Source organism: Anopheles arabiensis, chromosome 2 (genome assembly GCF_016920715.1).
Source record: "Anopheles arabiensis isolate DONGOLA chromosome 2, AaraD3, whole genome shotgun sequence".
Taxonomy (NCBI): Eukaryota; Metazoa; Arthropoda; class Insecta; order Diptera; family Culicidae; genus Anopheles; species Anopheles arabiensis.
This window is the reverse complement of record NC_053517.1, coordinates 27,290,184-27,305,530: the sequence shown is the minus strand read 5'-3', so window position 1 is coordinate 27,305,530 and position 15,347 is coordinate 27,290,184. Positions and strand designations below refer to the sequence as shown.

The 15,347-nt window shown below is 46.7% G+C and overlaps 2 protein-coding genes across 2 annotated transcripts; both read right to left on the bottom strand.

The window, feature by feature from the left end:
- Positions 1-9,929: 9,929 nt before the first annotated feature.
- On the bottom strand, positions 9,930-12,080 carry LOC120896559 (galactosylgalactosylxylosylprotein 3-beta-glucuronosyltransferase I). The gene is made up of 3 exons (XM_040300759.1): positions 11,488-12,080; positions 10,951-11,308; positions 9,930-10,880 (listed from the first exon to the last, which is right to left on the bottom strand). Exons 1-3 carry the CDS (start codon positions 11,742-11,744, stop codon positions 10,506-10,508), a joined length of 990 nt encoding a protein of 329 aa, XP_040156693.1. The 5' UTR covers positions 11,745-12,080; the 3' UTR covers positions 9,930-10,505.
- A 661-nt stretch (positions 12,081-12,741) lies between these two features.
- On the bottom strand, positions 12,742-15,257 carry LOC120896704 (molybdenum cofactor synthesis protein cinnamon). The gene is made up of 5 exons (XM_040301040.1): positions 15,090-15,257; positions 14,773-14,903; positions 13,576-14,690; positions 13,175-13,514; positions 12,742-13,106 (listed from the first exon to the last, which is right to left on the bottom strand). Exons 1-5 carry the CDS (start codon positions 15,106-15,108, stop codon positions 12,861-12,863), a joined length of 1,851 nt encoding a protein of 616 aa, XP_040156974.1. The 5' UTR covers positions 15,109-15,257; the 3' UTR covers positions 12,742-12,860.
- Positions 15,258-15,347: the final 90 nt, after the last annotated feature.

The window sequence follows — 15,347 nt, the reverse complement described above, 5'->3', positions numbered from 1 at the left end:
ATGACACTTTCGATGATGACATTTACCGGGTTTACTTTCCCTGGGTAGCGTCTACCCCCCCTTCGTTTACCGGTTGTGAAATGTACAATTTAATTACTAAATGCTGCCAACATTCCCGCTTCACGCCAGACCCGCCGCAAGTGAAGCGTATGCGGCCTCCCGAGCATACTACTCTGTGCCCGAAATGTGGCCGATATTCGTTGAACACTCTACACTACTTGTGGTACGTGTAAGCATCCTCTCATCCAAGCAGTTGTCCGTACCGTGACCGACCGGAGGAAAACTTTTCCGTTCCATAAAACACTAAAGTTTAATGGTGCGTCAAATTTAACTTTTTGGAAGGAAAATATCAAGTTGAAGCATCGCTTCACCCTCTCCGCCGCAGCGATTGGAAAGCTTTCAGTAGAGGAACCGACATTGCGAGGTGCTGGTCGGAGGAAATGGACAACAATTTAGTAAGGCTCAAAAACCCCGAAGGCCCACTGCTCTCAGGTGTGCCGCCAGTCGTCTGTGTAGTCTTCTAGGCTTCAAAACCGATTGACGGACGCTGCAGAGGGAAGGAGAGTATGAATCGATTTTGACTCTTTTTTTTCTCTCTGAACTATGCCACAGCGCGAAGGTTCAGTGAGTTTTATCATCGGTTGTGCTGCTGGGCAGTTTACTTTTCCCAAACGCATCGCCCACGGAGGGTGGAGGTGATTTCATCAAATTAATGTTGTTATTTATTTTTTGATCCTTTTTGTTTTTGTTTTGGAGCGCCACAACTGTTTTGTTTTCTAAAAAAAAAGAGACTGTTTTTGCGATCCTATGGCTGAACTAGATAATCGCTTGATAGAGCCTATTACTACCGAAATCCTTTAATCCGGGTGTTTCGTCCCATTATGGTTAGTTAAATGGTTCAATCAACTAATCAGCCCTGCCAGTCCTCCTCTTCCCAACAAGCAAAGCATCCCATTCCATCCCCCATATTGGTGATGCAAACTCTAATTAGGCTCCAATCCAATCGAAACTTCATGGTGGTTAGAGGAGAAAAAAACTCCTGAGCTGAGTACAGCAAAAATACCCATTGAATGCATGCAGGAAACCAGATAGCCGCATCATGTGGTGTACAGTAAGCCTTTCGGGAGAGAGAGAATGTGTGTGTGTGCCTTTAATAACGGTTGGAGCGTTTAAGGAAATTGAAGCTTACATGTATGTTCTGGGAAAAGCCAATTATGGTTAGTGTTTTTGTGGTGCACACCATAGAGCACACTCTGTCCTTTCCTTGGTCACCTTTCTAGTAAACGTGTTTCAAGTGTTGGTAGTTTTAAAACCATATTAAATGCACCATCATTAGAAGCACAATTTAATTTTCCTCTATTCAAAGCCGTCTATTAAAAATGTTTTAACACAAAGTTATGCTCAGAAAACATGACAATTCATTAATAAAACTCTGCAAAACAATGCCCTTTTTGCCTCTTTTCCTATGAGAAAAGATGCTGCACCAAGTGCTACACCGCAGGACACAGTCAATTAAAGCTGAGAGTAGCAACAGTTTCTCAGCATTTTTGTTTCTCTTCAGTTGCTTGCTTCCGTCTATCCACTCCAGCGTTTGAACGAATACATTTATCATGTCCAGCCAGTTGCGCTCTGTGCAACGTTTGCCCAGCCCGGGCCCGGGCCCGGGCCCGCTCGCACACAGAACAGTGAGCAGAGGACAAAAACGCAACGACAAACGGAAAAGCCACTGATAAACATTCCCACAACTTGCGAACGGGTTGATTGTTTTCGGCTGTGCAATTCAAATACGTTCCCGAATGCTACCAGCTCCTTCCCCCCCTGGACACACAAACACGATCGTTTCCTCCCCAGTGTACAAATAGTGTGCGCTATCGCAGGCGACACAAGGCGACACAGGGCGACACAGAGGACACAAAGGAACAGAAATTGTTTCTTACTGTGTGACAATTTCATTGCGCTCATGCACAACCCCGACGATGCTGTGGGAAGCGATCCGTTCGAAGCTTGCACGAAGCACCAAATGCCGCCCTCGAAAATGGTGCAAACCATTCCAGAAACCTTTGGCAATAAGTCAAGTGAATTTATGTGCAATTGCAATGTGAAGTCTCTAACACCAGACATATAGCACCCACACACACACCGATCGACAGATTGAAAGTGTCATGTTGGGTTGTGGACTGGGCGGGTCGAGAGGAGAGGATTTTTCGTAGCGCTACCGAATTCCGGTTTCCGGTTTGTCAATTTTCCCATCCACACAGCATCGCTAGCAAGAGGTGCTGCCTATGCCTTCTTCTCGTATGCCGATTTTTGTGCAACAGTGGTGCCGTTCTAAGGGAATGTTCACTTTCTTACACTTTTACTCCAACATGTCACCGCTATGCACACAGCGTATGTGCAGTGAGTCTATGTTTAACACGAAGCCGTGCCACGAAGAGAGTAGTGCCAGTTATTTCAAACCCGGCTGTGAAGATGACTTGAAGTGACATGGTTCCAATGGCGGCGGGTCCAGGAATGAGCACGATTTGAAAGTCACAAACCAGCCAAGGGAATAACTTTTGCCTTTTTATGTCGCCATTCGTACACTCCAATGCAAACGGGGTAACACGGGGTAGCCCTTTGTGCCGCCTCATGTATTGTGTACGGTGTTGGTAGGATGTTGGCTGTGTGTACGTAGGATTGTATTGCGACGAGCTGAAACAAAGTCGTACTTGAACCAAATCGGACCAAGCGGACGATGCCCCCCACACTATACGAAAACGAAGAAAGGAGAACATGAAAAGAGGAGGAGAGAGATAGAAAAAGAGAAGGAGAGAAAAAAACAACCAAACCAACCACTGTGCACATTCAAACACGGAGCGGACGGAGCTTTCAAAAGACATTCGGCGCGGAAATGGGGCAGAATGATTGCAAATATGTACCGAGCGGATTTGCCGACAAATCGCCGTCGGTGTCGGTGACTTATATATTTTGTTCCTCCCTCCATTTCCATCCCTATCGGACCCATCCTTGGCGAAAGCGTTTCGGGAAGCGGGTTAAACATCGTACAATTGTAGCGCGTCTTTTGTACTTCCACTTTTGGTCTGACTGTACCGCGCCGTTTGCTTTTTGTGTGGGACGGGTTTTGGTTTGGGATCGTTTAAAGTTAGTACTTTTTTAAAGTTGTCTACCATCATCGGCTGAACAATGGAAAGTAAAACTGTTTGAAGTGAGGAGTGTCAAAAAAGAAGTAAAGAACTTTTAGTCTACTGTTTGGACGGAATGGTAAAGCGGGGAAATACTGTTTAAAAGTGTATGAGAAACAGCGTTGAGTTAAGGCACCAGGCGACTCCATCGGATTGCATACTTGCAGGCGCAATTTTCATTTTGAACAGGTTTGATAGCTTTTTGAGAATATTCTAAGAGTACTATACTTTCTGGCAATTAAGTTAATATTAATATGAATGTTAAATTACCATTAATTGTAGTTCAATGTTTCGTGGTTAATGTATTTCAATTGAAGAGGTAAGAGTACAATCAAAAGCACTCAATGCGGTACAGTGTATGTTTTGTTCATTCTAATGAGCACGTAATTAACAAACGACAGTTTGAATGCTATTGGATGATGATTTAACACAAAAATTGCATTAAAATGCAATACCCACTCGCACCAGCCTTTGACGAGAGCAATGAAAAACTGGGAGGAAGCAACAGCATCTGGTCCCAGTTTGTCGACAAACCCCACACCTTGTTTGTTTCGAAAGCATAATTGCTCCCCCGTCCGGAAATGCATCTTATTCCCCGGGGGCCGCCGCTACCGCTACCGGCCGTGGGTTGAAATTATCTGCGTGAAAGTTTGCAAACCAGCCAAGTTGCATCATCACCACAGCACCGGCGTTACTGCGAAGCACCGACGCGCAGCCCGGGCTGGAGAAAGTTTCCCCGTCTAAGCACGCCCAAACGCCCCGAGCCAGCAAAAGGGCGGTGCAAGTGTGGGGGAGCGAAAGGGAGTAGGATGGAAAGTTTATGCTAGCTGTATCTCTATTAAACAATGCTGTTGCGGTGTTGCAGCACACGTACCGCAAACATATATTTGGTGCAAGCTCTTTCCTTCCGCATCACGGCAGGAGCAAAGCATTATGCGAAAAGGGAAAATTTACACACAACGCTTTGCCGTGCTGGAAGGAACGGGGGGGGTCGCAAACACACTGCTCTAGTGCTGCTGCTGCTCAACAATGCGACATGTTTGAGGTGAATTTAATTTTCCTCACCATCGCCACCCAGCAAAGGACCAGCGCTTGCTTGCTGCCGACGTTCATTTTGGGAGGGCAAAGTGTAAGTTTACCATTGCAATTTGCGGGTCAAAGGAAGTGTTACCGTTTGCCAAAGGGCAAAACCCACCCGCTCGACGTTAAAGAAGAAGAACAGGTACCGGACAATGGTACGGTGTACAAACATTTTCTCGAAATGTTTAGCAAGAAAGCCCACCGACCCACGACCGGAAGGCGGCAGGCGTACAGCACATGCTAGGGAGCCGGCGGAAGTGTTGTTTAGAGTTTGTTTGCACGCGTCCTGTTTGAGTAGCGCAGTGGAAGGAGAAGAGCGTGTGTGTGCGTCACCCGTTTAATGGTGCCATTTTATGCAACGGTTTGTTACGACGTCTAGACACGATTAGTTTAAAGTGACACTTTAAAGATAAGTTGTACCTCAAGCGCACACAAATAATGTATTGCAGTGTTGTGACAAAGCGATATTGCTTCATGTAATTAAATACAGTAAAGCTCTTTATTTTGGCAGCAGTCTCCTTGCTAGGTCACTCCCAACTCTCAACTCACTTGATTGCCTTCATTACTTGACTCCTAGTTTAATGAAGATGAGGGGAAAAAAACCCACGGCATTTCCCCTGTCATTATTTACAGCAGAGGGATCGCTTCCGCTTTCATATTCGCTTACCACCTGGGGTTTGCATTCCAGCAGGAGAAGGTGTGCAAGTTCAAAAAGGGACACCACTCGGCGGGAAGTCGGAACAATCCGTCGTCTGTGCCGGAAATTTTGTGCGCCAGCCAGCGCTCGCTCGCTGTCATCGTCATCCCGAAAACATCAAACCACGCGCGCGCCTCCAACACACAGTGGGAAGGACGAATCTAATTATAATCCTCTCCAGCCCGCTTCGGGACCAACACAGAAATGTTAGGAAAAAAACGACAAACAAACAGCATGCTGATAACCAATTTCAACGCAGCATCGGTCAAGATGTTCCGAAATGTAATAATGATACACCAAGTTAAAGGACCGAAAAAAAGGAAACTCTTGATACATTCTGTCAGGATGGATTACCCGCCACTGGCCACTGAGCGAGCGAGTACCTAACGATGGTCTACTCAAAAAAAAAAGGACACTTCTTTCTATGCATTTAAAGGCCATTTTTGGTTCGTGTTTTTTGCTGCACTTGGATCAAAACGAAACTAGAAGCTGTGGGAAAGGCCAGGAAATTGGACGCAAAAAAGTATTACAAGGGAAAATTTAATTACCCATCCGTAGGAAGCATGACACATGTCATGAAGCCGGAAAAGGATGACAAGCGCCGCTGTTGTGTCCTTTCATAAATATTCATTCACATTGAAGATTGGACTTTCATTGCCATCATTCAATATGGTAAGCGGGTGATTCGCAACACACAAAAAAGGTGGCATTGTATCGCATAAAGTCTCTTCGCAATTTTATAATCATAAACATCAGGGGTTTGTAAATTCATGCACACGCTATTAACAGCCCAAAACGGTAGGAATGTGTTAAACGAAGACACGTGCAGCCGTGCAGAGCATCCAGAGTGTGTGCAATAAATTGTAGCGTCATGCACACACAGCACACAGCACACAGTCCCGGAAAAAGGGAATGTGTGAAGCTTTACGACTTCAATTATAGCGCAGTCACCGTCTGCCAGATTAATCGCTGCTACTAAACGGCGTGCGAGTTAACGGCAATGCTGTCGCCAATAAAATGTTGCCTCTTTATAGACCACACGCTGGTATGGTCGGTGCACACACGGTGCATCTTGAGTCACTTTTTATAGAGGACGTATGAATGAATACGTCTGTGGCACATGTAACTTGCTTAAAGAAACAGAAACTTCTTCTAACAACTTGATTGACATTTTTCTAACCGTGTTTACTTCCTAACCATATTTCCCCTTCTACTGCCTACAACGTGCAACGTATACAGGAAAAGAAGAAAGAAAAAGGCCTTCCCGCCCCCCACAAAGTGCTCAAATAATGTCATCACGACAAACTGGCGCACCCACACCCTCCCCCCACAGTGATCTAATCATTCTAATTAAATGCTGCTCCAACTTGGGTCATCTGGCGACTGTTTGTGGGCTTTTTTGTCTGTACTGTGGTGCTGCGGTTGTAATAACCTGATGTCACCAAAACGTCTACTTCGGAACATCACCCCACGTGACACCAGAGCCGGAAAGTGTTTCTTCCGGGTTATCCTTCCGCCCCAATCCAACCAAAGTTAGCATTAGAAGTCTGTCTTAGTCCTCCAGCATCTAAATTGGGTGACTTGGGGGGGGGGGGCGAAAGTGACTTTTTTCCTCAGTGTCGTGTCGTGCCGGGTGCTGTTTGGGGAATTACTGTAGGCATTCTTCGCGCCAATCGAACTTTCGTTTCGGGGGGGGGGGGGGGAGAGTTTCGCTACGGTTGAAGAAACTTTCGCCCCGTCTGGATTGAATGCCGTCCCGTGGAATGAGGTGCGATTCGTTCAGGAGGAAGATTCAACCTGACACCGAACCGACTTTTCCGACATTCCGACCATTCCAGAGTGTTTTTTTTTTTGTTGGCGGAAGAAGGAAAGATACGACAGAGACTCACACAGAGACTTCGTTTGTTTCGAATCGCACAAGCAACATATCCGCTGAGCATTCAACAGCAGCAAACAAACCCCGAAATGTTGCTCACTGCTGCGGAAGGGGAACAACAAAACTGCATGCGTTTTCTTCCCCATCTCATCTCACCTCACTTCAAATCTATCAGGCAAGATTTCAAGGATATGGGACGTTGGCCGTGGGTGCCAGGCCGGCTCCACTATTCACCAAACACAGGCCCCACCCTAAAAAAACGAAGTTACCCACAGACGACGCGCTGGAGTGTTTCTAATGTTTTTCTTTTCCCTTAACACGGAGTGGTTCGAAACCCCCGGGGGCGAAGGGGTAACGAGATTACGGCTCACTGTCTTGCCCCGGCTGGGTTTTTGGGTAATGGAGAGGAAGTTTTATCCCTAATTGGATTTCTTATTCAATGTGCAATGCGAAGAGCACGAGCACGAGGGAACTTCAGTGGCGGAAACTGCGGAACGAGAGAAGGAATGCACGCACCAAAGAATGGAAATGTGGTTTGGTAGTGGAGGCCCAAAACTGGCTGACACCAGCCAACAGTGTGCGTCGCAGTTTGGGGCTGCCTTTAACCAGATTCATGCATTCGTTTTGTAGTACTCAACAAGCATCCTTCCTTGCCATCGAAGAACGTCTTCAAATGAACAACCTATTAAAGGTTCGGCCGGGTAAGTGTGTGTTTTCCTTCCTGCGTTCGTGCTGGCTTCAGCTCCCTTTGATGAAACCCTAAGTGCATCATGATGTGCCCGTCGCACGCCCTCGGTCTATTTAGTGTCGAGCTGGATGGGTTGGTGTAAAGTAAATAAAAGTTGTTCCCGCTCGCCCCAGTTGTTAGCCAAAATATGAGAAGCACTCCTCTCGAAGAGGAGGTTTTATCAAGAGTTTTTGCTGCCAAACTTTGTCCACTTTACGGTTGGGTAAACTTTCTTGCACAAACCCGCATTCACTGTCGCAAAAACAAAACCCAGACACACACTTTTAAACCCTCATAACCCACTGCAAAGTTTTGTAACGTTTTGATCCATTACATGACTTGTGAACGGTGTGCGACGTTGTGTGTGGTGCCTGCTCCCGCGAGCCACCTTTACGGCGCATCCCGTACGGATTAGGGCCGAAGAGCTCTTCGGGGCCTACGTTTCAGTCATCCATCTGCTGCGTAGAGCTAAACTACACAGCTTTCCGCTTTCATTAGTCCTCTGCCAGGCGGGGACTGGAGCGTGGTTAAGCTTTCTGGTCACGTCCCCAGTGCTTCAGTGCTGCGACAACGCAGCCTAAACACTCTGCAATGGAAAAGCAAAATCATCTCACGAGAGCCTCACTCACTTTGCCTGACAAGTCTCTGCATGATGGGTCCGCAGCCTCACCCTACCCTAGCGGACAAGCGCAAGGGAACCTTCGGACTGCAACTGTAGCTCCTTTCGGCACACAAAGACGGCATGGATGGAGAGAAAAAAAACTGCAAGGGAACTGCTCCAATGCTTGTGGGGGGGGGGGGGGGATGGAATAAATGAATATAAATGACATTTTTATTTCCATCCATCAGGTACTGCGCTGATGGTTTGTTCTAGGAAAGAGAAGAAACAAAATCCCATAAATCAGATTCATTCACTGAGCCATTGTTACTTGCAAAAGTTCAAGAAGGCAGGAAATCCTACCCCACATCCACTGGACAAAAGCCTCCTATCGGCCTATGTACGTTCGATAAAGCAGTGTCCTTTCCTGTTCCTCACTTCCCACATTCCAAGCGCTGACCGGCCCGATGGAACCGAATAGCCGGTCTTCTTGTAGGGCCAGATTTTCTTGAAGTCATTCAACGATTATTAAAAAAAACAGCACACTCCGTGTCGTAAACCATCGGATGAATTTTGATTTTAAAAACGTGATTTTACACGCACCATCAAGCGTGGATAAAGGCCAGTGATTAGAAATTTTCCTACCCAATCGCTCGCAACGACATTCTTGAAATACTTCCACAGCTTCCGATAGATTATAGCGCACCCTAATCGGAAAGCAGACGTTCTTTCGCTCCCTCGCTGCTGAATTGTTATTTCCCATGCGCTGGGCAGGGAGCAAAACTTCCGCCAAAACTTTCGCCAAAACCAATCCGGAAGAAATGTAATTAAGACAATGACTTTTTCACCCCGCCAGCACACACACCAACGGCCGGTGGTTGATATGGTTGCGGTTCGTCACGTCCACGAGAGCATCGTGTGCGTCAAGCTTCAGCACCAACGGCATGGCGTAAAGTTGGGCCCCAAACCCCACCGCCGTTGGTGTAGTAATGAAATAATTTTTCCAACACCGAAACTTTTCGTCGATACAGCTTGCGTGCGGTGGACCACCATTAAAATCGTTTTCGGCCAGATTCGATAGAGGTGGAGAATTGACACACCACCCGGTCAAGATGGCCAACAAAGCATGACAGGCTTCCAACGGGGGGCGCTTACGGTGTGGTGTGTGCGTGACTATTGCCATTATTGGCCCATATATTGGTCAGCTGGGATGTGACCAACACTTTCGGCAATATTGCATGTTCATGTGCGCTGCCAGATGTGTCCCAAGGCGTGACCGTGGCGTTAAGAAGAAAAGCGATACAGAAAAGGGCTGACGGCATGCGAGAGCGGTGCGTTTCGGTGCAAGGAGTCAGGCATGTGTTATGCGCGTATACGGCTAGTATAGATAGGCAAGAAGGAAAACGACATTCTTTAGCAATGACTATAGAACACATCCTTGAATCAGCTTCAAAAATAAACCATTTTTGGCAACGAACCTTTCAGTGTTGGATAAACAATCCAAGCCAACTCTTTTCGCCATATCAGATCGATCGAAATTAAAGCTAATTGGTCATAATTATTCGAGTCAATAATCACTTATTATGCATTTCAAGCAAAGAGAACGATGAACTATGCAAAGGGATGAAACAAAATGGAAATTAATTCACGCAAATGATACACGTATGCTGTTCGGATGTAGTGTAGGTGATGAGGAAAATTGACTGATAAATAATTAATTTTACCCTCAACAAAGGAAGTAATCAATAAAAAAAATATATAAACGTAGCTTTAGATGCCATAATTACAATTAAATGAAAGTAAATCGAAGCTTTATTTTATATTGAGAAATCTCCGAACTATACGAAACAAAAAGCTCGAGTGAATCTACTAAAAACTTAAGGCAATTATGATTACTATAGCATTAACTATGAAATTAATATAAATCAATGTCATCATTGTGGTAAATTTTACACACCGTTTCAAAAATGGTTTCATCTCTTAATTAAAATGATTCGTTTTCGGCTCGGCTTTAATCACACCTAATTTGATCATCATTGATCGCCAACAAATGTTCGCCTTTGGCGCCGACTAACCAGTTGCTAATAAAGAGTGCAATATCTCGTCGAGTTGTTTGAGGTGAAATAAATTAAATAGGTTGAAATTTCTAACATTTTAGCTGCACGCCATACATTTAAAAACGAGTTGCTGTGGTCCACAATGTTTACCTGTTCCTTACACTACTGTGGTGTCGAGGGGATCTTAACCTAGCTTATCTACTACCATCACCAAGTTAGCGTGCCATTGGGCGCATAAGACGCTTACCGTACGATGCATGCGGCGCCTTCTCCCACCGTCTGTCTGTCTTACACCTCCATGCCGTCGTTCGATTTCTTGCCACTCTTTTGCAGTGCCTTCTCCGCGTCGAGCTTCGGCGTTTCGGTGCGGGTGTGCCATACCAGCACATCCTTGCACCGGTTCGCGAGCGGCTGCATGTCGTGTACGATCGTGAGATGGCGCAGGATTTCACTCTCCTGGTAGCCACGTTCGACTTCGTAGCTGAACTGGGCCTGCGGGTTTTCCAACAGCAGATCGGAGCTTATTGCAAACCCGGCCATATCGAGCGGGAACGGACGTTCCGGCTTCCAGGCACTGTTAAACCCAAGCACCAAACCGTCCCGATTCAGCACGGGCTTCTCTACCATCAGCCCGCCAACCAGACCGACGGGCCAAACGCCAACCTGCCAAAAAAGATGAACAGAACAGCATTATCATATCCATTTTGCTTGAATTGGTAAATGTTCTCGTTACCTTGCCCCGTTCAATTGTTGACATTTCTTCAAACAGCTCCGTGCTGTACGTATTATCATCGTCCATGAAGTAAACAATCGAGTGACCGGGGGACTCCGGCTCACCAAGGGCATTATGCTTCAACCGGTTCCGTATCCACTTGAGCGCTTCATTGCGCTGTTCCACGCCACGTGGCTTGAGCCAGTTTGGATCTTTGCCCTGCAGCTTAAAATTGGTCGGTGTTTTGGCAAACAGTTGTACGCTGCGCTCCTGCAAACCGCTTCGCCGGAGCAGATTGGTGACCAGGGTGGACGTTTGCGATGCGTCCTCCACTATCACCCAGAACACGTTTGGCACCAAACGGATGACCTGCGAAAGGCTAAAACGAACAATTGGAAAATGTTATTTTAGCCACAGAACGTTGAATGAAACAAACAAAGAAGTTCGGCTATAGTGTGAATGTCCGCTTCACAGAGGTTAAAGGCTGTGTTGAAATATGTAGCCATGGACGTGATGATACCTTCACCTTATGCCTCTCTGTTTTACATGATGACGTACCGTGTTAGTTCGGCCTTCTGCACGGGCCTCGCGTAGGTCGGCGTAACCGCGTAGATCGTTGGACCCTTTCGATTGGGCAGAAAGGCGTCACGTCCTTGACCAGCTTCCCAAGATTCAACTCCATCCACCTTTGACCTTGAGAACTGCTCACTTCCCGCACAGTCCCGGCTGGAGCTTAGCGAGTAGATGAACAGGATTCCGATGATGGACAGGAATATTATCACGTGCTTACGACGAAAGCGAACTTCTTGATTCATGATGCTGGTGTAATACGGTTGTACGTTGCCGGTGTGATGACGCTACCCAATGCACACTTCTACGATGCGTTACACGTTCCAGGACGGATGATGGCGTGGAGTGGGGGGTGAGATGAGCGATACTCCATGCAAGTAGCTGCCAACGGGGTTTTAATAGGAACTAATCATTTCTCCATTCACAATGCACAGTTAAGCGGTCGCACTACGCGCACAATAGCGTTGACCGAACGGAAGCCGGCCGATTAGCGTTCATTTTAACCAAATTAGGGTATCGTCACATGCACCACCACCACAAAATTGGCCTTCGCGACGTTGTTTGTTTACTTCGACCGTGCTGTGACGTTCGCTGTGGCCCATCTCCAGTGTGGCCAGATTATTTTGGCAGATTTCGGCAGGAGCACTGTTTAACCGCCAACGGTGAAATTCAAATTTAAATGATTTTCTGTGACGAGCAATTCTTGAAATCCACACAACTCACATTCTCTTCTTATTATAAACATTTAATTTATTATGAAATTTTAACGGATAAGATTTTGAATTTAAAACGCTTGTAGCATTTTTCAAGTGCCAGGCAAACAAACGTGCATCAGCGCGATAAGAAACAAATAAGGATAGCGAACCTTGAAACAGCATCCCAAGTGCCACAGATTAAGCTTAAACGACTGAAAAATCAAATATCTGTAATTTTCGGTAGGATAAATGGAAAATCGGTAGTTTTAGGGCGGTCTTCTGTGAATCGGTAGGAATATAAAAAATCGGTAGGAATACAGATAAATCAATATCTCTGGTCACTCTGCCATCTCTACCGTTTCGGAAGATTTGTCGGAGCTGTCAAAGTCGAACGGACATTTTGAAGGTTATTTTCTGGATCAAATTTGATCAATCCGTTACAGCAAGGTCTTGGCTCGAGCCATTCCGTTTGAGTGCATGAAAATCAATATTAAATATGCAGCAAGTTACGATTTGTGCTTCAAATCATAAAAAAAATTGATTTTGCTTGGAATATGTATTTGTGTATGTTTATTGTAGAGCGAAATGCATTGGACGTTTAAAGTGTAAGCTTAACGTGTGATGTTTGAAAACGCAAATAATTATACGCACACCCGCACTATCAATCTACTCGTATCGAGAAATAAAATCCGACCGAAGGACGAGCGCTTTCAGCGGCGTTCCCGCTGTTATGTACGGTTTCGTTTCTGTTCTTGCCGGTAGTTCGAGCAGGACGTCTGCCTCAATAGTGCTCTTCAGGCGGCTGCTAATTTGTCCGCCAGTTATGCTTGCCAGAAGTTTACCGTTTCGTGATACGATCGATGCCCTCGCATACTCCGGTCGTGGATCGAGCACATATTTTGCATCCAGGAGCTAAAATTAGGCAGAAAGGAAGCAACGTTTAATTGACTTAAAATAGCACCTCGTCGACTCGGGCTTACCTCAACGGTAATCATCGGCAGACTAGCCTTAGCCGTATTCGGTGCCGTTTCATTTAGCGTGGCAAGATATTGTCGCAGCGCAGGCAACGCGAACAGATGGAAGGTAACGAACGCGGACACGGGATTACCAGGGAGGCCGAAAAACTTCGTCACTTTGCTGGTGGCGTACGCGCACGGCTTGCCCGGCTTCATATTGACACGCCCAAAGATCAGCTCATAGTTGAGCGCTTTTAGCACGGGTTTGACGAAATCTTTATCGCCCATCGACACACCACCGGTACAGATGATGATGTGAACCGCCCCGGTTAGTGATTCAATTTCCGCTTTCAATGACTCAAAGCTGAACAAAAGGAGACATTTTAGCGCGATGGTGAAAATTAAAACAAACCCATGCCACTTACTCATCCTTCACGACCCGTTGCTGAATTTCACACTGATCCTCGGTGAACCCGCACTGACGCACGAGCGCTACCAGCATGGTAGTGTTGGAATCGAAAATTTTCCCCTCCAACGAGCTGGCGTCAGCGGCTGCACTCGTGTCGTACGGGTGCAGCAGCTCGTCTCCCGTTGAAATGATGGCCACCTTCAGCTTCACCACCGATGCCTTCTCCCCGACGGCGGCGAGCAGCGCCCGTTGACACGCGTCGAGCGGAAACCGATACTGAAACACCTCTTCCGACATTCGCAAATCGCTACCGATCGAGCGGATGTCAAGCGAGGCGCTTGGTTCGGCCAGTATTTCCACAATACTCTCATAATCGTTCTTGCGCGAGACAAGCTTTGTGTCCTCCACCTGAATGATTGCATCGGCATGCTGCGGTACTGGCGCTCCCGTATTGATTTTGTAACACTCGTCGATGGTAAAGTTAGTCTGCACGATCGCATCGCCGGCGGAAATGTAACCGATGACTTTCTTCATACCCTTCCCACCTATCGATTTCAACGCATAGCCGTCTTTGATCGATGCGCGGAATGGTGGAATATTCACACGACTAAGCTGCTTTCGGGCCGTCTGCACGCTCGGTACGGTAGTGAGAATTTTCCTCAATGCATCGTCCACGTCAATCATGGGGAAAGGTGAATTACGATCGTCTCCTCCCTTGCCGGTTGCATGGGGACACACGTGGTACACTTCCTGCGGTACTGGCCCGTCCCCTGTCGCCTGCACTTTACGGTGCGTTTCACGCACCCGCTCTATTTCACCTTCGTTCAACAGATTCAACAAATGTGGCAACACATCCACGATCGATTGGAAGCATTCACCGACCGCCTTTTTACTGCCCGGGAAGTTAACGACCAGCGTTTTGTTTCGCACACCACAGACCGCTCTCGACAGTACCGCAAACTTCGTCTTCTCCAAGCTGCACAGTGTCATGGCCAGCGTTAGCTGGGGTGCTTCCTTCGTAATAATCGCACGTGTCGCTTCCGGCGTGACATCGCGTGGAGCAAAGCCGGTGCCGCCCGTCGTGAAGACCGCTCGCACTTTGAGCACATCGCAAGCGTAAATGAGGGATTGCTAAGAGAGGGAAAAGACGGTACATTAAACATTAGAGCGATTGTGAACCTTTGTAAGCAAGCCGGGTTCTATTTGAATTTACTTTTATCAAATCCTCCTCGTCCGGAATCAACAGGTAGTTCACGGTGTCCGTCTTCAGCGACTGTTTGATTAATTCCACCAAATGAGGACCGCTCGTGTCGGTTGCTTTACCAGCGGCACAGGAATCACTCACTGCGGATTGAACGAAAGCAAGCAGTCATTGCGTAATTGAAACAATCTACATTCGTTCACGCCACTATCATCGTTGGCGAGTGTTTCGCTCCGATGATTGGCGTCCCTTATCATAGCTCGCATCATTTACACAACGAAAGGTAAGTTTGGTTATGATAAACATCCCGCTCGGAACCACGAACTTACCAGTTATCACTGAAAACATGTTGCAAAAAGAAAGAAATGTCTGAACAGTAAACTAAACCGGACCAGAATGATGACCTCGAGAAGCAATTACCAGCGGCCTGGACTGTTCGCGGTGCTGCCTTTAAATGCCGCTACCGGTTGTTATTGTTGTGAAATGTGAGCATTTCGAGGAAAAGTAAGGGAGTTTTCTACTGGAAAAGAAAGGGAGTTTTCTACTGTCAAGGGTTTTGTTTACGCAGCACGGTTGGGTACTTCACT

What these genes read in the sequence shown, in the direction of transcription:
- LOC120896559 (XM_040300759.1), bottom strand. Translation starts at nt 11,744, where the DNA reads ATGAATCAAGAAGTTCGCTTTCGTCGTAAGCACGTGATAATATTCCTG. An exon ending in CAGAAGGCCGAACTAACACG is followed by an intron (nt 11,309 to 11,487) that starts GTACGTCATCAT and finishes TGTTCGTTTTAG; the next exon opens with CCTTTCGCAGGTCATCCGTT. An exon ending in CAACAATTGAACGGGGCAAG is followed by an intron (nt 10,881 to 10,950) that starts GTAACGAGAACA and finishes CTTTTTTGGCAG; the next exon opens with GTTGGCGTTTGGCCCGTCGG.
- LOC120896704 (XM_040301040.1), bottom strand. An exon ending in CAACGGGTCGTGAAGGATGA is followed by an intron (nt 13,515 to 13,575) that starts GTAAGTGGCATG and finishes CCTTTTGTTCAG; the next exon opens with CTTTGAGTCATTGAAAGCGG. An exon ending in TGCCGATGATTACCGTTGAG is followed by an intron (nt 13,107 to 13,174) that starts GTAAGCCCGAGT and finishes GCCTAATTTTAG; the next exon opens with CTCCTGGATGCAAAATATGT.